The sequence below is a fragment of the Ambystoma mexicanum genome, chromosome 11 (assembly GCF_040938575.1).
Source record: "Ambystoma mexicanum isolate Mex_15411 chromosome 11, UKY_AmexF1_1, whole genome shotgun sequence".
NCBI classification, from domain to species: Eukaryota; Metazoa; Chordata; class Amphibia; order Caudata; family Ambystomatidae; genus Ambystoma; species Ambystoma mexicanum.
The window spans coordinates 1,372,097,995-1,372,121,259 of record NC_090934.1 but is presented as its reverse complement, the minus strand read 5'-3'; the positions used below and the strand labels follow the sequence as shown (position 1 = coordinate 1,372,121,259).

At 48.2% G+C, this 23,265-nt stretch overlaps 1 protein-coding gene across 2 annotated transcripts in view; it reads right to left on the bottom strand.

The window, feature by feature from the left end:
- TRPM7 (transient receptor potential cation channel subfamily M member 7) overlaps positions 1-23,265 on the bottom strand; it is a 2,599,208-nt gene that overhangs the window by 582,955 nt on the left and 1,992,988 nt on the right. For both annotated transcript variants that reach the window (XM_069624956.1, XM_069624955.1), the window contains exon 25: positions 21,509-21,641. In XM_069624956.1, the coding sequence (XP_069481057.1) occupies positions 21,509-21,641 (133 nt within the window). The remainder of the gene's footprint in view (positions 1-21,508; positions 21,642-23,265) is intronic.

Sequence of the window (23,265 nt, the reverse complement as noted above, 5' to 3'; positions counted from 1 at the left end):
GATAATGCATTTCCTAAAATGTTTTCTCCCACGATCTTCATAGCCCAAGCAGTTGATCTCCTGGAAGAAGTCCGATCACAAACCCAATCCTCGGAAATATGGAAGGACATTTCAACAAGAAATCACTGGAAATTAAGAGCCAAGGAAGGCTGCTTATTCAAGGACAATGCTCTACTCATTCCTACACGGAAGTTACAGCAAAAAATAATTAACCTTTGTCATGACAAACTCCATTCCGGGCACCGGGTATCACCAACACCCTCTGTTTTACACTGAGACAGTTCTGGTGGCCTAAAATGAAGTCTGACGTACAGCAATACATCCAGGCTTGTATAACCTGTGCCCAAAATAAACATAACAAAAGACTGGCGAGTCTTCTTCTGCAGCCCACTCTACCATCTAAACAATGGGAAATTATCGCTACAGACTTCATAGTGGAGTTACCACCTTCCCGAGGATATACTACCATCATGGTCACCATAGATTTGTTTAGCCATATGGCCCATTTTACGCCACTGATGAAACTACCCTCCTCTTCAGAGCTAGCTGGAATATTTCTGGAACACATATTCCGCCTACATGGGCTTCCTTCCAAGATCATATCTGACCGGGGTCCCCAATACATTTCACAATTCTGGAAACACCTCTGTCGGGTACTAGGAATCCAACGTGCCCGCTCTTCAGGTTATCACCCCCAAACCAACGGTGCCATAGAACGTGCAAATCAGACCCTGGAACAATATCTCCGATGTTTCGCCACCAAGGTCCAGGATGACTGGTCTCTCCTGATACCCGTTGCGTAATTCGCTTATAACAACTCCGAACACTCAGCTCTACAGACCAGCCCTTTTTATTGTAGTCAGGGGTTCCATCCATCGGTTTTACCCTCGGTTCTTCCTTACCCTACACCAATACCTACTGTTGACTCCTGGATTGAAACTCTTATCAACATTCACCGGGAGGCTAAAGAACACTTAGAGAAAGCCAGATTACAGACCAAGAGGTATGCGGATTCCAAGAGAAGACCAGGTCCTTCCTATACGGTCGGTGACCGAGTGTGGTTGTCATCAAAACTACTCCCTCGACACTTGCGACCAAACAAGCTGGCTCCCCGCTACTATGGTCCATTTCCCATCAAGGGGATAATCAATCCTGTCTCATATCGAATCAAGCTACCGGACTCCTGGAAAAGAATTCATCCAGTTTTTCACATATCACTATTGAAGCCATACATCCAATCCTCTCGAAAATCCAGTAGACCTCCTCCTCTACTGGTTGACAACCAACTGGAATATGAGGTGTCCCGGATTTGTGACTCCAGGTATAAGCGGGACCATCTTCAATATCTAGTGGAGTGGAAAGGATATCCTCCTAGCGAAAGGACCTGGGAACCTGTTTCAAATATCAAGGCTTCTCGGTTGCTCAGAAGATTTCACCTAATACACCCAGGCAAACCTGGAGGGAAAGGCCTTCGGAGGAGGCATGCTGTCATGAACTTCAGATCACGCCACTTTTGGACCTCCTGGTCCTTGTCTCAACGGGGCTTACATTCCGTACTACTTCCAACATGGCCGTCCAGAGCTGAAGCCCTTGTTCGCTCCATGCGCTGAACGCGGCGTGATCTATTTATAGACCACGCCTTCCACGGCTCCGCGCGTCTCAATGCTATTGCAGAGTAGCCTCAGACGTGTGTTCGTAGCTCGCTGTATTGTTTCCTTTGTCCCAGTGCTATTACCCGCTCCTGACCCTTTCCCCCTTCCTGGTTCCGAGCATTACTAGCCTTTCCCAGACTCCCGGATTCCTGGACTCCGCGCTCCTGGAACTAAACGAAACCTGGAACCAGACGAGACTCGAGTAGCGCTGTTCAAGACCAGGAGTGTTCGCAAGAAGGCAGCGATCGAAGACACCGGCAAACACCGGACCCAGGTCAGAAGGGGGAACTCCTTGACAGATGTAATATACCTACCATAATGTTTACACCTATTCCTAACCATGTACCTTTAGCACTGTGATGCCTCTGGGTCTTGGCGCTACCAACAAATAAAATAAATAAAAATAGAAGGCGATCCGCAGCCAGAAAGATCTCTTGTGAAGACTCTCTGCTGCATTCTGACCAAATCACAGATTCTTTAATCAGTATTAAAAAAGGTCTTCTGCAAAGTGCAAGTATGTTCTGAACTGCTCCAAAATAGGAATGTGAAAATATGTATCCTAGTGTATATCAGGAGAACACATACTGTGCTCCAGCTGCAACACCTTCAAATTCTATATATAAACATAGGACAGGTCTACAATTAAATAACTAATAGCTAGCCATTCAGAGGGGCATCTGTCCCACTCTTCTCAACATCTAGTCAGCAAGGCGAACACAATGAGTTTTAGGGCACAGACTAATTCACAGATTGTTCCAATGTAGTGCAATCTCCTGTAAACGTTTTGCAAAGGATTTGGGGGATTTTGAAGGTGAAGATGGCAGACTTGAGACATAGCAAGGTAGTGGCCATTTCTGATGAACTTCGGTGCCCTTGCACCAAAATATATTAGTGTACAATAATGATAAACACTTGGTTGCTCACAGGGGAGGAATACCACTTGATGTAAGAAGAAGCCAACATCGCCATGCAAAAGTCGAACATATTATTTGGGTAGTTCCTGAATAAAATGTAATGTAATGCATCATTTGTATAGCCCCTTTCATCATTGGTATGCTCACAACATGCTCTAAGTTGAACGCCCTCTGTGGGAGAGGAGAAGTGGGAGGAGGGGGACCAGAGTCCGGGTATGGGAAGAAATTCAAGGTGGTGCTAGTGTGTATATTGGGCCAGTACAATATGAGGGGCGGCAAAGTCCCTGAAAGCCATCCATGTCGAACTGGCATGTGAATCGGGGGGTGATAAGTGGTCCAGAGGTGTATGTGAGAACGGGAGAGAAATGTGTGCAGTTACTTATTGAATTTGTGTTGTGAACGGTAGCTGCATTCTTATGGCAGAGGTGTTGTGCGAAGCGTCTTCAAGTGGTGTATGATGGCAGATGCCTGCGGGTCTGCAGTCGTGCATTCGGCAAGTTTCCCAATGCAAGGAGAGTGAGAGGTTAAATGCATTGTCTACATTCTAAACAGCGACCCAGGATAAATATACTGGCTAAACTGTAAGTCAACAAGTTTAATTTAGAGGTTAAATTCTACATGCTTCTAGGTTCAGTGCAAAGATTGCCATCAACATTCTTCTAGATTCAACATCTGGCTGCACTGCACATTCTTCCAGATTCAAACCATGGCTAACATTCTTCAATTCGTGTAGATTCAGAATCCATGTTAGATTCTTTCATTAGCTTAGATTCCATAGAGACTATTCTGTGGTCACCTACATTCAGTGCAATGGCTCATTCTAAGATCACCTGGAATTAATAAAGTGGTTGCATTCTGCAAGGACGTGGAATAAAGTGATGGCTACTTTACACAGGTGCCTAGAATCAATACACTGGCTGTATTCTTCATTCACCTAGATTCGAGCTTAGCTACATTCTGCTATATCCTGGTGTTGATACACTGGTTGCACTATGACAGTCAACTTGACCCAGGAGCTGCCATTTGCCTCAGGCCTTAGCGGTCTACATGGGCAGGCTGCCCCAGGCAGGTCAATGAAGCGGAAGTCCTTCAGTCATGAACCAGAATTGACCTGGGTAGGTGGGTATGGCGCTCTGGCCTAGGTATCTTCGTTCAGTTGCAAACAGTTCGGGAAAAGTTAGGTTGCAGGAGCGAGTTTTAATGGCATTTCTGATGGCGAGGAGGTCATCTAGGAGGCAGAGGTTGAAAGAGAGGAGTTCCAGATTTTGGGTGCTTGGACAGAGAAGGCGGATCCTCCATGTATGGTGAGATTGAATGGGAGGACCACCAAGAGGTGTGCAGAGCCAAATCTGAGGTTTCTGTTGGGTTGGTAGTGAGAGAATTTGTTTTGGAGGAATTCAGGGCCTTTCTTGTGGAGCGCCCTTGCTGCAGAGTTTTGGATCCGTAGGAGTTTTCTGAGCTGAATGGCAGGGGAGCCTAGGTAGAGGAAGCTTTCGCAATCCAATGAGAGGCTGTTGGGCAGGATTGCAGAGATTCTGTGAGGGTAGGAGAGATAGGGGAAGATTTGCCTGAAAATGCGCAGATGAAAATGGCAAGATATGGCGAGAGTGTAAGGTCCGAGCTGAGGGTTGTGAAGAATCAGATAGGATTCTCCTCAGAAACCTGGTCCGGGACCCTCTTCATGTGTCCCAGAATCCTATAGGGACTGAGACTAGGAAGAGGGCTGAAGAGGCATGTAGATGTAGTAGTCAGGCAATTGTGCCTAATAGACTTTGCACATGTCAGGTAACTGAAACCAAGGGCTCACATCATGAAGCTAAAGGCCAAACCTGTGAAGCATAAAAGCATAAAAGGCTGCAGCAGGAGAGGAGAAGAACACGTTACTTACCAACTGGTAACGTTCTTTCGATTGGATGTTCCTCCAACGTATTCCTCATCTTTGATGTATTGCATCCAGCTTCAGCTGCTTCGGAAAAAAATTTCGGCAGAGGGCGCCGTGCGTCGATGTCGTCGAGTCGATGGTCCCTCGAGGGCCTCCGTCGAGGGTGACGTGCGGCACCCGATGGCCTCAGTTCTGTTTTTCCCCCTTTCATTATTGATTTTCCACTGTGTAGACTGTGCCGGTAGACAGGTATTTGCCTTGCGAGAGTTGGAGTGGCAACAGCCTGGGAAAAATCTACAGAGGGGTAGGTTGGGAGGGCGATGAGGAATACGTTGGAGGAACATCCAATCGAAAGAACGTTAACAGTTGTTAAGTAACTTGTTCTTCGAGTGGATTGTGTCCTCCAACGTATTCCTCATCTTTGATGGACTCCCAAAGCACTAAGGATAATTTTTATGGAGGAGGGATTAGATTTTTTCAATATCTTCAGATAGCGTAGTATAGGACTGCGCTACCAAAATGTAGCTCCTTAGATTGGGAAGCATCTAGGTTATAGAATTTTGAAAAAGTATGCAGCGATGACCAAGTCGCTGTTTCACAATTGGACCTTATAGGAACACCTCTTTGCAGGGCTTTAGACGAAGCAATGTCCCTGGTGGAATGAGCCCTTAGACCTTCTGGTGGGTCTTTTCCCGCTAGTCTGTAACATTCCGAAATGCAAAGCACAATCCAGCGTGATATTGTCTGTTTTGTTAATGATTGACCCAATCTTTTTCCTGTGTAGCCAATAAACAGTTGGTTGTCCACTCTAAGCCTAGAGAGCCTAGAGATATAAAAGCTTAAAGCTCTTCTTGGATCCAACCTGTGTAATCTTTCCTCCTCCTTAATAGGATGGGGTGGAGGATAGGATAAAATGCATGTAACACAATTTTATGATTTAAATGAAACTCAGATACCACTTTTAGTAAAAATGAGGGTTTGACCTTCAACACAACTCTGTCCTTATGGAACACAGTATAGGGTGGCCCAGAAGACAGTGCCTGCAATTCGCTCACTCTTCTTGCAGATGTTAAAGCAACTAGGAAAGCAGTTTTCCATGTCAGTAATCTTAATGGACACGTGTGCAAAGGCTCAAAAGGAGCACACATTAAGAATTCTAGGACCAAATTGAGATCCCAAATTGGCACTTGAAATGGGTGAGGAGGAAACACATTAGTGAGTCCTTTTAAGAATTGTACTATCAAAGGAATTTTGAAGTAGGAGAATTCTTCCGACCAGCGCTTGAAGATGGAAAGTGCCGCAAGATAACCTTTAATGGTTTCAACATTCAGACCTCTATGTGCTAGGGTCAGAAGAAAGGATAGCACTTCCGGAATAGAACATAGAAAAGGATTGGCTTTTCTCTGCACCAGTTGCAAAACTTTCTCCAATGGCAACGGTATAGAGACTTTGTTGCTGGCCTTCTTGCCGAAAGCAACACCTCCATCACGTCATCTGGAAGGTTCCAATCCTTGTATCTCAGCCTTTCAGATACCAAGCATGAAGGTTGAGCGTTTTGACCTCTGGATGGAGAACCTTACCCTCCATTTGAGAGAGAAGGTTCTCTCTCTGAGGAAGACGTACTGGAGGACAGATGGACATGTCTAGAAGGTCCGGGTACCACATTCTCCTGGCCCAATCCGGGGCAATTAGGATCATGCAGTTCCCGAAACGTCTCAGTCTCCTGATGACCTGAGGAATGACGGGAATCGGAGGGAACGCATACAATAGTGTTAAATTCCAATCCACCACGAACGCGTCCCCCAGGGCTCCTCTCGGAGGAAATTCCCTTGAGCAATACCTTTCGCACTTCCGGTTGATTCCGGTCGCAAATAGGTCCACCTGAGGGGTTCCCCAAAGGGCGAAGATCTCTTGAATGACTTCCTGAGCCAGTTCCCATTCGTGGGACACCGTGCTCTGCCTGCTCAGAGCATCTGCCGTCATATTCTCTTCACCGAATAGGTGAACTGCCGTTAAAGAGATTCCTTCTTGAATTGCCCAATACCAGAGTTGCATTGTCTATCTGCACAGAGGTAGTGACCAAACACCTCCTCTTTTGTTTAGATAATGCATGGGCACTGTGTTGTCCGTCACTATCAGGAAATTCTTCCCTCTGACAGATGGCAGGAAAGCCTTCAGCGCTAGTCTGATTGCTCTCAGCTCCAGAAGGTTGATGTGCAGTTTGGACTCTGATGGAGACCAACGACCGCTGATTGTCAGATCGTTGGCATGAGCTCCCCACCCCTTGAGTGAGGCGTCCGTCACTACTGTGATCTCCGGCCATGGTTGCCAAAAGGGTTCTCCTTTCAGGATATTCTCTGAACAAGTCCACCATAGAAGGTCTTGACAAACCTTGTTCGGAATCTGAAGAAGATCCGTCATTCTGCCTGAGAACTGGGACCATTGAGTCTTTAGAGCCCATTGAAGGGATCTCATTCTCAGACATGCCTCTGGTACTAGAAAGATGCAGGATGCCATGAGGCCGAGCAACCTTAAGAAGTCGTAAGACTGAAGATTTTGGGCGTTTTGGAATTTGGAAACCATCTGAAGAATGTCTCGAGCCCTCGACCTGGGAGGCGAGCTCTTTCCCAGGGATATGTCTAACACAGCTCCTATATATTGGAGCCGTTGAGAAGGTGTCATTTGTGACTTCTTGAAATTGAGGGAGAAGCCCAGATTGTGGAGGAAATGGCAGGCGACTTTCAGGTGATCCAGTGCCTGTTTGGCAGATCGTGCTCTGATCAATCGTCCAGATAGGGGTAGACATGAATCCCCCTCTCCTGAGGTGTGCTGCCACTACCACCATCAAGTTGGTGAAGACCCTCGGGCGGAGGTCAGTCCGAATGATAGGACTCGAAACTGATAATGTGAGTCGCCAACCACGAACCTCAGGTATTTTCTATGCTTGAGATGAATCGGCACATGAAAATAAGAATCCTGGAGGTCCAATGACACCAACCAGTCCTGAAGTTGAAGGGCATGAAGGATCTGAGAAAGGGTAACCATCTTGAACTTGTCCTTCCTGAGGAACTTGTTCAAGCTTCTTAAATCCAGGATGGGTCTCAGTCCTCCATCCTTTTTGGGGATCAAAAAATATGGGGAGTACCATCCCATATTCCTCTCCGCTGCAGGTACCGGTTCTATAGCACCTTTCTCCAGCAGGGTTAGAACTTCCTGCTGTAGGAGCGAGTCTGAAAACTTCAAAGGGTGTCTCCCTGGTGGATTGCTTTGAGGTTGCTTTAGAAAAGGAAGGCAGTAACCTTGGGCTATTATTTCTAGAGCCCAAACATCTGAAGTAATGGCTCGCCATTCTTGCAGATGCTGTGACAGCCTGCCTCCTACAGGTGTTTTGTGATGCAAGTCCTCAAAGTGGTTTTGTGGCGGTTGCTGCAGCCGCTGATTGTAAAGAGGCTGTAGCTGGAGCTGGCTTTGCACGTTTTGCTCGTCCACCGCGAGTGGCAATGGCCTTTCTTTGGCCCCTTTGACTGGCCATTCCTCTCGTTCTTCCATATGAGGAGTAGTAACGATAGGATCGTCCCCTCCAAGATTGAGTTGTTGCACGAAAGGGCTGAGGTTGCCGGATAGTAGCTCCCAACGACTTGGCAGCTGCCTTTGAGGTCTACAACCTCTCCAGGCTCTTGTCAGCCTTGCTGCCAAAAAGGTGAGACCTGTCAAAGGACATGTTCTTCTGAACATGTCCTTTGACAGGTCTCACCTTTTTGACGGTTCTGGTGCAAAACCCGACTTCCGTAACCATATAAATCTATGCATTACTGTGCTAGTGGCCATGGACCTGCTCATACCATCAATAGTGTCCAAACCAGATTCAAGGGATTCCTGCATAGCTTCCTTTCCATCTCTAACAATGGCTAGGAACCCTTCCCTTTCTTTCCCTTCGGTATGTGCTCCGCCGCCATTGCAATGCACTCCCACAGAGTGTACGAACACTTTGCTAAGGCACAAGTAGAGTTGGCTGATTTTAATGCTATGCTCCCAGCTGAAAATACCTCCGTGCCCAGCCATCCACACGCTTATCGTCCCTGTCTGGAGGGATAGACGGATACGCAAGTTTGTTAGAAGCTGTGGCTGCCTGTATGACCAAACTTTCGGGAGTGGGATGTTTAGACAGATAGCCGGGGTCGCTACAGGCAGGGTGGTATTTCAAAGTAAGGGATTTATTCACTGGTGGAATAGAATCCGGCATCTCCCAATATTTGGCCACCCTATTTTGTAAGGCCACATGGAAAGGTAGAATTGGGTCTTCAGTAGGACCATGGTCCAGTATGTCTGTCAGATCATCTTGGACAAATTGGGCTGTAGGTCTGGCCCAGCCCAAATAATCTACTACCTTAGTCATTAACTGACGATATGATGGATTGGCATGTTCACCTGGTTCTGGTCTACCAAATTCATTTTCTGGGGACGTATCAATATCACTTGCATTATGCAATGATTCAACCAAATCCTTCATCCTGCTTTCCTCTGAAATCAGGCATTCAGGAACATTTGGACTACCAAATTTAAGGCCAAAAGGTACATTTTCCTCATCAGATTTTTCTTGTTCCTCAAAAATTGAGGTCAGAGATTTGAAAAACTCCTTTCTAGGCAGAGGCTTGAAAACCTTCTCTGGAGCAGGTAGAGGAGGAGTGCTAATGGGCCCTGAATGCAACATAGGTGTTTTAGCCTTTTCTTTCTCTCTTCCTAGCTGATCTTGTCGAGCTGGAAGTTTCGGCATCGAGGGCTTCGGCGTCGACAAAGGCGTCGATAACATCGACGTAGTACCCGACTTCGACGGCATCAGCTTTGAGGGCGTCGAGGCACTCTTCCAAGACTTGCCCTTCGAGGTATGTTCGGTCTCGGATGGCGTCAGTGACCTAGAGCAGTCAACTCGACTTGAGCGATCTTTTTCGGTCGGCGTCCTAGAAGGTTCTCTATCCTTCCTCCTTCGGTCACCTGGGCTCAAGGGCGCACAATTGTCGGAGCGATAACGCTCCCGGCCGGCTTCCGAGGAAGGCGCGGACCGAGGTTTCACTTTCTCGAACACCTCCATCATGTTTACTCTAAATGCTTCCCACTATTCGGATGATGAATGTTTTGTGGGACATTTCATCCTTTTTGGGGAATCGTCCGAAGACTAAGTGGAGGGGGACCTGTGCCATCGTTTTTGATTTTTTTTGTCGAAGACGACAAGCGATGGGAATCGCTTCGGGACCTGGACAGATGCCTCTCGCGTCGAGGAGATTTCTCCTCACAGGACTTTGACTCGACGCTAGAAGCTTTTCGGTCAGACTTACGACCTACCTGCAGTTTTCCCCTCCTCTCTCGCAAGGCTTTCTCCGTCATCGCCTGACACTTCATACAGGCCTCCATTCTGTGGCCTTCTCCAAGACACCATAAGCACTCTCGGTGCGGATCGGTAATCGACATTTTTGAGCTGCACGACTTGCATTTTTTGAAACCCGATTTCGGGGTCGTGGTCGGCGTCGATGACGAAGACATATTTCGTATTTATTCTTTCTTCACAGAACTCGAGGCGTGGCGAATCTCGGAAGCAACGTACACTGCAGAAAAACGGAACTGAGTTCAACGGGCACCGCGCGTGCTACTTATACATCCGATGACGTCACCCTTGACGGAGGCCCTCGAGGGACCATCGACTCGACATCGACGCACGGCGCCCTCTGCCGAAATTTTTTTCCAAAGCAGCTGAAGCTGGATGGAATACATCAAAGATGAGGAATACGTTGGAGGACACAATCCACTCGAAGGAGCTGTAACAGGAGTTGGAAGGCTGGCAGTAAAAGCAGTACTAGCAAAGCATGAGGCTGACAATCCACAAGTCAGTCTGATCACAGACAGGACACTGGAGCGTGGAGACAGCAGATTTCACCTGCAAGTTCTGAGAGGGTCCAGTGGTCTCAAACCCTGATTTCCAGTGGCTGCACTGAGGAAGACGTGTCGAGACGTGCTTTCCTCATGCACGCCTAGTAGCTGCGATTGCAGAGCCGTGACCATGCTGAAGCCTGAGGCCCTTAGCAGGAGGCAAGCTGAGAGATTGAGGAGTGATGGAGACTCCCAACTAACGTGGCCAGACCCCAGACATCTGTGCTGCAGAACGGTGTGGACCCCAAGAGTGCGCAAAGTAGCAGTAGTAGTTAAAGAAGTCGGGAAAGTGAAGCAGCCCGCAACCGCAGTGTTCCTGGAGCCGGCGCGTGAAGCTTAGCATTCAGGTTCACTTTACAAGCCTCGCCGGTAACTGTTACCATCTCAGAAGGTCTAAAGAAAATATAAACTGCAGAGGCAAACCATTTCCATACTAAAACCAGCCCTATTAAGAACTAGCCATCTGGTTTCCAAGGTTTTTAAAGGTCCAGTGTCCTCTGATACAAGTGTGGCATCATTACCTGAAGCTGGAAGAGTGGCAATACAGCTTAAGGGTAGTTACTGGAACCAAGAATGTGTGAACAAAGCTGGGGAAGGGAGCTGGGTGCTTGTAAAGAGAAGCAAATGTACCAAGTGGCAGTAAGGCAGACAGAAGAGGCAAATGGGGTGCCCTTTTCTTGAAGTTTAGGAAAGAAGAGTGCCTTGCCTACCTGTAGAGTTCAAAGAGTCTTGTCTTTATATGCCTAATAATTCTGAAGTACAAAATTGTAGAAGGAGAAGCAGAAGTACCTGAACTGTGGTGGTATATAAAGTGGGTGTCACAGTGAATGTGGTTGATGTATTAATACACTGCGGAACAAAGGAGACACCCTTCTACTACTGTGTCATAGCAGTAGAAGGGTGATTGTCAAGAAGATAGGAAGAACCCAAGAAGTAGCATCCTGAAAATTATACCAAATGCAACTGTGGCCATTCATCTTGGCAACAAAAAAAACTCCTAGGATTACCATTGATGCTATTTTCTTGGCTGAACCTGGAAGGAGATCTTTTCAATGGAAAGCTGAAGAATTGTTACCAATGATTTTTGTTATATGAAGGTCATCCAAAAAACTTGTTAAATGCGTTTTATTCTTTTATATTGTTTATGATTTTCTTTGAATGTTTTGTAACTTAGTGTGTGGGCCAGTTTGTTTGTGTTATGAGTTATTGCCTTAGTCTTTAGACCACGTATGGTATTCCATGATAGACTAGGATTAGCAAGGAGTTATTTGCTCATTTGTTTCTTAATAAAATGTCTATTCTTGAGAAAAACACAAGCAGTTGTACGCCTCGCATTACTGACCCCTCACAGGGTGAATCCCAGGTTCTTTACTGAGGTGGATGTGTCTGTGCGGAGGGGGCGGGAGTAGGGCAGCCAGTGGGTGGTTTGGGGACGAGTGCTGTTTTGCTGTGAATCAGGATTTCGGTTTTGCCAGGATTGAGGAGGTGGATGGCCTTCATCCAGTGGTTGATATCCGTGAGGCAGGTGCCGAGGACTGGCCGGGGAGAGGCCAGGTAATTGGGAATCTTGAAAAAGATCCGAGGGTTGTCGGCATAGTTGTAGCAGGTAAGGTTGTAGAAGTGGATGAGCACGGGGAGGGAGCTTACGCAGAGGTTGAAGAGGAGGGGGGAGAGGGAAGCTTTCCAAAAACCCCACTGTGAGACAGGGCGCAGGGTGCGGGGGAGCGCAGCAGAGAAGGGAGGGAGGAAGGTGATTTGCAAGCAGTTAAAGAGGTGATATGTGTATTTCTGCCACCTATATGGTAGAGACACAGAGCACCCCAGCCAAGGTTCTCTATATGGTAGCTATGGACTAGTAACCAAGCCTTAAACTCTCAGGGGGTGATGCAGGCTGGTTCTTAAGTACAGTGAGACCCCAATCCCCCCCAAAAAAATGTCCACACACTATGTTATGTGCTAACACAGCTCTAAATATAAAAGTAACGTTCAGATATGTATATATGGGATATATTACTCACCGTAATCGTATTTCTGATGCTTGTATCTGCTTAGATTCACATGCTGTGCATGCTGTGCATAGGCCGACATCTAGTGGAAGCTGCAGAGTATTACAGTTTGTTTTTTGAAACTCGGAAATGGGCGTCGACACAGGGCGTGCCAGTAATACTATCCCCTAGTGTGACGTCCACTGTACCCAAGATCCCTCACGCGTCTAGGATCCTCAGATTGTATTTTTTCTGACATGAGGTAGCATGAGGAGTAGCGTGAGTACAGATAATCCAAGCAGATAGATAGAAAGGTAAGACTACAAGCAACCATGCGCCTTCTCTCAGAGGGGAGGAAGGGTGGGTCGCATGTGAATCTAAGCAGATACAAGCACCAGAAATACGATTACGGGGAGTAATGTATCCCTTCTGAGGCTTGTGGAATCTGCTTAGATCACATGCTGTGCATAGATTAGCGAGCAGTACCTGAAGAAGGAGGTGGGATGTGAGAAGGGTCATGAGCAAATAAGTGTCTTAGAACCGCTTGTCCCACTTGTGTATCTGTCTTGGAATGGGTGTCAATGCAGTAATGCTGAGTAAAAGTGTGAATAGAGCTCCAAGTAGCTGCTTTGCAAATGGTGTCAAGGGGTACATTTGCAATGAAAGCCAGAGTGGCCCCAATGCCTCTAGTAGAGTGGGCTCTTGGCGTGAAAGGCAGAGTTCTTTCAGAGAGTGAGTAACACAGCTGGATACAGTTAATAATCCACTTCGAGATGGCACCTTTAGTGACGCGATCCCCCTCTCTGCCTGTAGCTACGGAGATAAACAGTTGATCTGTTTTCCTTAGCGGTCTGGTTTTATTTACATAGTAGAGGACCGCCCTACGCACATCTAGGGTGTGTAGTTTCACCTCAGCCGAGCTTTGAGGGTCCTGGAAGAAAGCCGGAAGCTCGATGGACTGGTTTACGTGGAATTTAGATATAAATTTAGGTGAGAACCTAGGGTGTGTGCGTAAAACCAGTTTGTCTTTATGGACCGTAAAGAAGGGATCCTGCACTGACAGAGCCTGAATTTCACTGACCCTTCTTTTAGAAGTAATAGCTACTAAGAAGGCTGTTTTATAAATCAGGTGTTTGAGACTGCTTTTATGCATGGGCTCGAAAGGGGGTCCCATGAGTTTAGATAGCACCACATTAAGGTCCCACCCTGGTGGTGGGTTTGAAATAGGAGGGTGAAGTCTCTTTACTCCTTCCATGAAGGCTTTAACTACTGGTACTTTCCACCACAAGACTTTGTTATGGGAAGTGGTGTATGCTGACAGGGCTGCCAGGTGTACTTTCAGTGAGTTAAAAACCAATCCTGCGTCCAACAGGTGGAGCATGTATGTAACAATAGTGGAAGGAGTGCAATCAACTGGGTTGATTTGTCTACTCTGGCACCAGATAATGAATCTCTTCCACTTGTCAAAGTAACAGTGCCTTGTGTTTGGTTTCCTAGATTCCTTTAGGATGTCCATACACCTCTGTGGTAAATTGAGATGTCCAAACTCTATGACCTCAGGAGCCATGCTGCCAGGTTCATTGAGTTGGATTGTTGGTGCACTGTTTGACCTTGGTGCTGGGGCAATAGGTTGTACCAGGCTGGAAGTTTGATGGGCTCGCACACCGCCATCCTACGTAGGTGTGGGAACCATGGTTGTCTTGCCCACATGGGAGCAACTAGGACGAGCGTCATCGACTCTGTTCATCTTGTTCACCACCTTCCTGATGAGAGGAGTTGGTGGAAAAGCGTACGCAAACATCCCTGACCAGTTCATCCACAGGGCGTTCCCCTGGGAGTCTGGTTGGGGGAACCTGGATGCAAATCCTGGGCATTGTCTGTTTTCGCTTGTGGCGAATAAGTCTATAGTGGGGAAACTCCACTGAGAGAAGATATCTTCTACGACCTCTCTGTGTAAAACCCATTCGTGTTTCTCTGGGAGGGAGTCTCTGCTCAGAGCATCCGCTAGGGAATTGAGCTCCCCTGGAACATGTTGTGATGACAGGAAGATGTTCCGTCTGAGCGCCCATATCCAGATTTTCTGGGCAAGCTTGGACAGATTTGGCGAATGAGTCCCTCCTTGCTTGTTCAGGTAGAACATGGCTGTTGTGTTGTCCGTCCGGATTTGCACTGACAGGTTTAGTAGGTGGGGCTCGAACGCTTGAAGCGCTCTGAATACTGCCAGAAGCTCTAGCAGGTTGATGTGGTTCTTGGCCACTGAGGGAGACCAGAGACCCTGAGCTGTGTGGTGGAGATGGTGAGCTCCCCACCCCGTCAGACATGCATCGGTAGCGACTACTGCCTGTACTTCGGGATCGTAAAAGGGTTTTCCCTGTGCAAGATTCTCTCTTGTCCACCAGTGAAGGCTTTGTACTAGTGTTGGCGAAACGACCACTAGATCGTCCCACTGACCACTTGCCTGAGACCACTGTTTCGCCAACCATTCCTGCATGGGACGCATGCGCGCGTGGGGGACCAGGTAAATACATGACGCCATCATGCCCAGTAAATGCATTGTTTTGCGTACCGTTATTTGGTGACCGGACTGATATTGCAGAATTTGCAGTAGTATATTCCGAATTCTTTCCTCTGAAGGAAAGGTCAACCCCTCTTGAGTATCTAGGATTGCTCCTAGGAAATGTTTGGAGGTGCTGGGCACCAGGCTTGACTTTTTCTCGTTGATTGAGAAGCCTAATTCGTGGAGGAGGTCGATAGTCCTTTGAATGTTTGTCCTGCAAATTACTGGGGTTTCCCCCGTTATGAGCCAGTCGTCCAGATAAGGGTACACCGGGATTGCCTCCCTGCGTAGGTGTGCAGCCGCCACCGCCAGTACCTTGGTGAATACCCTTGGTGCCGAAGCTATCCCGAAGGGCAGTACCTTGAATTGGTAGTGCCGACTGTCCACCTTGAAGCGCAAGTACCTTCTGTGCGCTGGGAACATGGAAATATGAAAATAGGCATCTTTCATATCCAAGGTTGCCATGTAATCCCCCTTTTTTAGGAGGGGGATTACCTCTTGTAGCGTAGTCATACGAAACTTTTGGGGCTTGACATACTTGTTGGCAGGCCGTAAGTCCAATACTGGGCGCATCGTCAAATCTTTTTTAGGCACAAGGAAATAAGTTGAATACCCTTGTTTACCTGGTGTCCCGGGATGAGTTCTATCGCGTCCTTTTCTAGCAGAATGGCGATCTCCTCGAGGAGAATCTTCTGATGTTCTAAAGAGTGTACTCTTTGTCGTGGAGGATGGATCCGGGGACGCTGCAGTAGTTCTATACAGTACCCTGAGGATACTGTTGACAGCACCCATCTGTCTGATGTGATCCCTTCCCAAGCCTGGGTGAAGTTGGAAATGCGTCCCCCTACTGGGGTTGCATGTGAAGGGACCCTGAACTGAGCGTCACTGCTTTGGTGGAGGCGTGCCGCCTCCTTTGCTGGGGCTGCCTCTGCCTTTACCACGTCCTCTCCTATTACCCCTGCCATAACCCTGGGTAGACTGTTGGCTGTTGTTCCACTGTGTACCCTGCCCCTCGGAATAGTTAGATCCTCTCTGGGAATTTTGGCCGCGTGGGCGACGAAAATTGCTATTCCCTATCTGGTTAGGGGGTTTATTGGTTAACTGGCCAAGGGACTTGAGTGTCCCGTATTCATCTTTGGCATTCTTCAGTGCGTCCTCGACCGCCTTACCAAACAACAGATCGGCTTCCACCGGTTTGTCCAATCATGATGCCTGGGTTTCTGCCTTAAAACCAGACTGCCGTAACCACGCATGTCTCTTGATAACAGAACCTTCTGCTATCAATCTGCCTGCGTTGTCCGCAGCGTCAAAGGTTGCTTTTAAAATGCAACCAGACACGGCTCTACCCTCTCGGAAATCCGAGCTAACTGGCCCTTTAAGGGTTCGGGAGCAGAGGCTATGAGTGCCACGACTTCTTCCCACTGATGGCATTTGTAGCTGGCCAACAGGGTGGTGGAGTTTGCAATCCTTGCCTGATAGGCGGACGTTGAGGCTACTTTCCTGCCGAAACCATTTAGTTTTTTGCTCTCCTTGTCTGGAGGAACTTCGGACGATGACAAGGGAGTTCCAGCCCTCTTACAAGTGTTAGTGACAACTAGGGACTCTGGTTTCATATGTCCTCTTATATAGAGAGGGTCAGACTGAGCTGCCCTGAAAAGTTTTTCAACTCTGGGATTGACTGCTCTGGTGAGGTTTGGGTTCACCAGGGACGGGTCTATTCTCCGCTGAATAGACTTGAGGATAGGGATGGTCTGGGCAACAGGCCTCCTTTCTCCAACTAACTCTTCTGCAAAGTCCCTCTCCTCCTGGACACCGTGGGTGTCAATATGGAAGTGTTCTGCTGCACGTGCGAGAACCTCGTTCAGGAGGGGTTGGTTATCGACAGGGGAGTCGGTAACCGGGGCTTCCTTCTCTACCGGGGAATCTACTCTGTAGGTTTCAGGGTCTTCCTCTTCCTCCTCTTGGTCCTCATCGTCCCCATAGTAGCCCGTCCCGGTTTGCTCTTCTACCATGGCCAAATCTTGGTCCTCACCAAAGGAAGTCTCTCCTTGATACAGTGAGTATGGCCGTGAGTCGGGTTGTACCTCGAAGGGGTCTGTAGACCTCATCGGTGTCTCAAACCGGGGCTTCTTACTTGGGGGGGATAGGATCATTAGAGCCTGAGGGTGTAGCCCCTTGTGGATCATAAGAAAGGAAGTGGTCTGGATTTTTATCGTAAAAGTCTGCCAAGGAAGACGTCCTTGACATGACCCTATCTATGTCATCACTGGAGCATTTTTTGGAACTGGGAATGACTCTCTCAGAAAGTTTTGGAGATTTATCTTGAGTAGATTTGCTCTTTGAAATATCAGCAGACCTGGTCTTGTCTGCCTGTTTAGGAGGAGAGGAGTGTTTTACATGTGTGGAAGAGTGCAGAGGCTGCTTCTTCTGCTGTTTGGCCCCCTCCCCGTGAGTGGAAAAGTGTTTTCCCTGTCCCTTTGTGGCTCCGGAGGTTTTCGACGCCTGGGGTAGAGTCCCTGTCCTTCGAACGTGGGGCCGTGCTGATCTTGTCTGCGGGCTCCAACTCCTGGAGTGCGGCCTGGGGGTGGAAGTCGTCTTCGTCTTCCGACGATCGAACTTCCGTTAGCCTAGGGAGCGAGGCACTCTTGGCAAGAGTGGATGATTGCCTGGAGTCATGCGGCGATCCCGATCTCGAACGCCCAGAGGACACCGATTCGGACCGTTCTGTTTGTGACTCTTACCGAGCACTCGACGTCGTCGAGTCTCGGTTGGACTTTGTGTGTTTAGTGTGGGTGGTGTGTGAAGCGCCTGTGTCGCTGGGGGTCTTCCCCATAGCCGCCCTATCGGACGACCTTCCGAGGCCGAGGACCTGCGCTCGGCTGTCTTTCGACGCCGTAATGCCCTCACCGTCCGAAAGTACGGCGTTGCTGCCATCGCTGAAGGCACCCTCCGTTGCCATGGCCGCCTGCCCGGCGTGGTGGGCCCAACGCTTCGTCGAACGGTCCTTAAGTGTCTTAGGTTTAAACCTACAACACGCTCTGCAGTTCGCTTCGGGGTGGTCCCTCGGCAAGTAGAGATTGCACGGGGCGTGCCTGTCGACCCAAGGGTATTTGCGATTGCACTTGGGGCAGAATTGAAAAGGGGTACCCTCCATACGCACCTTGAGGCAGCGGGCTGTTAAGTGTAGGAAATGTATAAGGTGTACCTATATACCAAGAGTGTAGAGTATGTCCAACCCCCAACTCTCCCTACTTGCAGGGCCGAGGCCAGAGGCCTTCCGAGGCCCAAATCCGTTGTGCAGCAGCCGACAGTCGATTTCTTCTCCAGCCGGCGTCGAGTGTCGAAGTGCGACGTTGGGATGGGGAAGGATGTCAATAAATCAATATTTTAGCAAAAGTATGGCTAAGGCCAGGGGACTCCGTAAAATGCTTCCGACCAGTATGCCGGAAAAAACAATCTGATGATCCTAGACACGTGAGGGATCTTGGGTAAAGTGGACGTCACAGTAGGGATAGTATTACTGGCACGCCCTGTGTCGACGCCCATTTTCGAGTTTCGAAAAACAAACTAGTACTCCGCAGCTTCCACTAGATGTCGGCCTATGCACAGCATGTGATCTAAGCAGATTCCACAAGCCTCAGAAATATATATACACATTTCAATAAAACACTCTACTCTGGTAATACTATCAAGACAAATCTGTTAAATACTATGTGGTACAACACCTAGACTTTAGATTTGTTTAAAATGCATCAACTGCTGGCAGTTATAACAAAGCATACAAATCATTCAGTAAGGTGTATCAGCGTAGAATTAGGGAAGCAAGGCAGGTTAATGTTAAGCAATGGCAGAATGCTTTCTTTTGAGATAGATGCACAATTCTGAATGAGGATCCCCTCGCCTGGGCAACCTGTAAGAAAAGAATGAACTATTCCCGTCCATAAATACTCAAAAAGCCTTCAACGGTATCCTTTGAGGATAGACCCCCTTTGAAGAAGGAGCCACTGGGCATCGAGATCCTCAAGGAAAAGTAGAACACTTGCGGTGATGCAGCAGCTTCAACCTTGGCGGTGCCCTTCGAAGATCGATTGTTTCCTTGATGCTGGAAGTCCTGGGAAGATAAGGCGTGCAGTAGACCTCGATGCAAAATGTTCGTTGCTGCAAATAAGACTCTGTGGACTTGGAAGACCTTCAGCGATGATGGATGCAGGCCCAGCAGCGGACGTCTGATGTCGGCAATCACGTTAAGCGGTCCTCTAGCCTGTCGGTGTTGCAGCCGCAGCATGTACCTCAGGATAACTTCGGTGATTGGGACTCAACCACAGGCTGGACCTTGGATCTTCACTCCGTCAGTGTCTGCGGGGCGCCATGTCGGCTTCTGCTGGCGGGAAACCCACCGGCAAACTTTCCTCGGCAGCTGGTGACCTTCGACCTCCAGCGGGACAAAGTGGTCGGTGGTGATGGCAAGGGAGCCCTCTTTCAAACGTTCTTAGGCAAAGTGGAGCTTTCTCGGCTTTGGGCGATGAGCAGCACAGCATCAAGGTGTCACTGCTTTTGGGCGACACGACTCGTTTTGCTTTTCAGTGGTCACGGAAATCTTCCGACCCAGGTCGACGGCAATGAACTTAGACGACCCTCGATGTCCAGGCGCTCTCTTCAGGATTCTGGGCGGACCCCTTTTCCGGACTTCAGACTCATGGAACTGGCTTCCAGGGTGCTTCGATGAAGAGCAGCAGTTTTTGCATGATGGTCTCTCGTAGCTCGGGGAGAGGTCTTCTAGCTAGGTCCTCGCTGGATCAGTCCTCGACAGCTTTTGGATTACATCGAAGGAAATGCAGCAGCACTTCTCCCCTCTAGCTGGGCATCATGGATCTGCTTCAAGTTTCGACTTCAGCTTCTGAACAAATCAGGCTCACAGGCATTCAAGCCATTCACTCCACCCAGACACCCATAACAAGGAATGTGGATTGGAGCAAGCACCCAGCCTTTCAGCACACTACACTGCATTCATGTCAGTTTGAGGCAGGGCTGTCGCATTCATTGTGTCACACACACAAACTAAACACCCATAACATGGAATGCTAATTGGTCACACACTCCATTCACACAGGTCCCTCCCCAACGGTGTACCCACAACATACAGCCACTGGGAAGGCTCCGGTTAGTCTGGCCTGGACTTCCCCACAATACATATATGGTTCTTCCACCCAACAGCCAATCAGGGGAAGGAGCAGAGTCAGGGCTTTCCAGGACTGTAGGAAAAATAAGGTAACAGGTAATAGAAACCAAAAGGCCACAGGGGCCATCTTGCCTTCTATCAGGAATCCACGGATTCCTATGGCAAGGCCTGGGTATCCCAAAATGGAGGATACTCAGAGCACCTGTCAAATTCAGCATGGAACTGCCACCAGCCTATACCCTGCTCTGTGGGCAAAAACATACACTAGGGGTACAGGGTTGTACCATCACCCCTGGGTGCTATAAGGATATCCCAAGGGTCTTGTTGCACCACAAACAAAAAGAGGAAGAGCTGCACTGCCAGGGGTCCCAACTGGACTCCTGTGCAGAACATAACACAGAACAATCATGATAAGGGAGTACAGGACAAGGACAGGGAGGGCCTGTCCCTCGAGCGCATTTCCAGCATCACAGTGACGTGGTTGGTTGTGTCAAATGCTGATGAGCGGTTGAGGAGGATGAGGCCAGCATATCTCTGAGTCTGCTGTTCTTTTCATGCCATCCCAGGTGGAGACAAGGGAGGAATTGGTTCCATGGAGCAGTCAGAAGCCTGATTAGGCAGGGTCGAAGAGGCTTTGGGATTCTGTGAAGAGGCAGAGTTGGGAGTATGCCATGTAATCTAAGAGTTTGGCAATGAATCGGTTGTTGGAGATCGGGTGGTAGTTAAATGAGAGGAGGGCTTCGGAGTATGCTTTTTAAGTAAAGGTTTGACATGAGAGGTTTTCAAGGCTGCTGGGAAAATGCCATAAGTAAGAAAAAGGTTCATTATTGATCTGGCGATGCTGCCTGCGCAAGTGGAAGAGAGGATGGTTTTTAGGAGTGAGGGTGGGTGCAGGGGATCCTGAGGGGCAGCTACTAGTGTAGGAACATGTTTATGTTCTACATGGAACATCTTTTTTCTTGTTGTTTAACAGATAGACTGTGTTTCTCTAGTAATGTAGGTGTTAAGGTTCTTTAAAGGAGGTTGCAACATCCTTGAATGGGCTAAATAAAATTGCACTGAGATTCAGCTACCAATAATCTAGTCTTGCATTTTTTTAAGCCCCTCATCAGACATTAAAGTAAAATTAATCTTGCTACCAAAAGACATATCAAGTAACTTTTACTGAATCTTGTCATGCAATTAAGATGGTCCTAGCCAGGCTTGTCTTCTCATACAAACTGCTGAGTTACCATGGACTGGAGTCCAATCACTGCATTATCATGTTTTGAAGTACACTATTGGTCTTTCTCTATGTGCACCGTGGCTGTAACTCTTTTGAAGCAATTGAGAGATGGCAGGTTGGTGCCAAAAAGAAAACCTAAATTAATTCAAATACACGCATTTCCATTAATCAACCATTTTCATAAGGTCTGACCTTTCGGAAGTTAGTCGAATCCGCTCTTCGCTGCCCGAATGAAATTTGTCATCTTTCTCATTGAAATACATCTCAACACATTGCTCTTCAAAGTCATGGAGTTTCTTTTGATCTTCCTCCGTTAAAAACAATTCTGAAATGAATGAAAAATTGCAAAATTAAAATTGACATCATTACCTATTCCAAGTGTTGAAAACATTGGGCCTCGTTACAACTCACCCGGTATGGAGAAAAATGGTGGCGGTAAATCCGCCGCCACTGTTGTTTCCATACTGGGTGATCACGACTCCTGCAGGCGGAGGCGTCAATCCCGCCAGGTCTGACCTGGCGGGTTTAACACCGCCCGCCTGCAGGCGGACGAGGAAACACTGGCACCATCACAAGATGGTGCCATTGTTTCCATGAGCCCCATTCCCGTTGAGTCCTATGGGACTCAACGGGAATGGGTATTTACACCATTCCGCCTCCGGAATTCCCAGGTCACCCGGGTTGTAATGCCCGGGTAATTCCGGGAATCACGGAGGCGGAATGGTAATACGAGTCCGGCGGTAACCAGGCGGTTTTACCGCCTTGGTTAGCGCCGGACTCGTAACGAGGCCCATTGTTTTAATACTGCCAAAAGATGCATTATTACCAACTTTAAGAAAAGAACACTTCGAAATACTGCAATTTTAAGTCTTACATTTTGTATCTTGTTACGGCAGAGAGATCAACAGACAACTTGAAACAGATACAAAGTTCTTAGGAGTAACCAACTAGCGCAGGTGGTCTTGAAGGCCTCCCATGCCTTTGCCTTTCTGGTTGAACTTCGTTTTCTCTTTCCTCCTTAGGGCTCTTTGCTCACTTCACCACTTGTCGTTTTCCCCTACTTCTCCGTCCCTCCCTCTCTGCTCTCATTACTTTCCTTTTCCTCTCGGAGGTTCTTCATTCTTTCCTCCACCTGGAGGACTAGCCTCATCACTACTACCGCTTGATTTGCCTGTGCTCCTTCCACTACCAAGAGGTGGTTTCTTTCACCTCCTCCTTTCTTTCCCTTACGATGTTCCACCTCCTCCTCAATCTAGCCCTCTCCTCACTTGTTCCTTGTCATCTCCTTTCTAATGGCTCATCTCCTCTCCTCTTCCTTGCCTTCTTTTCACTCTCTCTCTCTCTCTCTCTCTCTCTCTCTCTCTCTCTCTCTCTCTCTCTCTCCCCCCCCACCCCCGCTGCGGGTCCTGTTCCACCTCCATCTTTTTATGTGCTTCACCAGCTCCTCCTCCTCTACTCCTTCCTGGCTCTTGTAATGAATCCAATGTCATCACTCCTTTCGCAGGGATGACCTCTTCCCATGTGGCCAGGGGATGGCAGCAGCCAGCAGCTACCTGATCCTGACTCTGAGGGTGGCTATCTGAGGGAGGATCACATGGGGGGGAGCGGCAACTCTCAGGGAAGTGACCCGACATCGTCGGATGAGGCATGGTATCCCCCTTTTTCTTTTGAGGATACCCCCTTCATTCCCCATGCCTTAATGGCATATTGTCATAACTCCACTCACCCATCTTTCAAGGCTACTGAGAATAGTTCTCCATTCTCTGCATACAAGTCATTAAGAAGTAACTTACCGCTCCCTGAATACAAGAGTACTGTAAAGAGAAAGCTGAGCTGAGTAATGAAGATCCATGAAGGCTAGGAGCACAAGCTGCGCTCCAGTTGTTGCAAGCACATACTTGATGCTGGGACATTTAAACCGCTGAACCAGCTGACAAGAGAGAAACGCT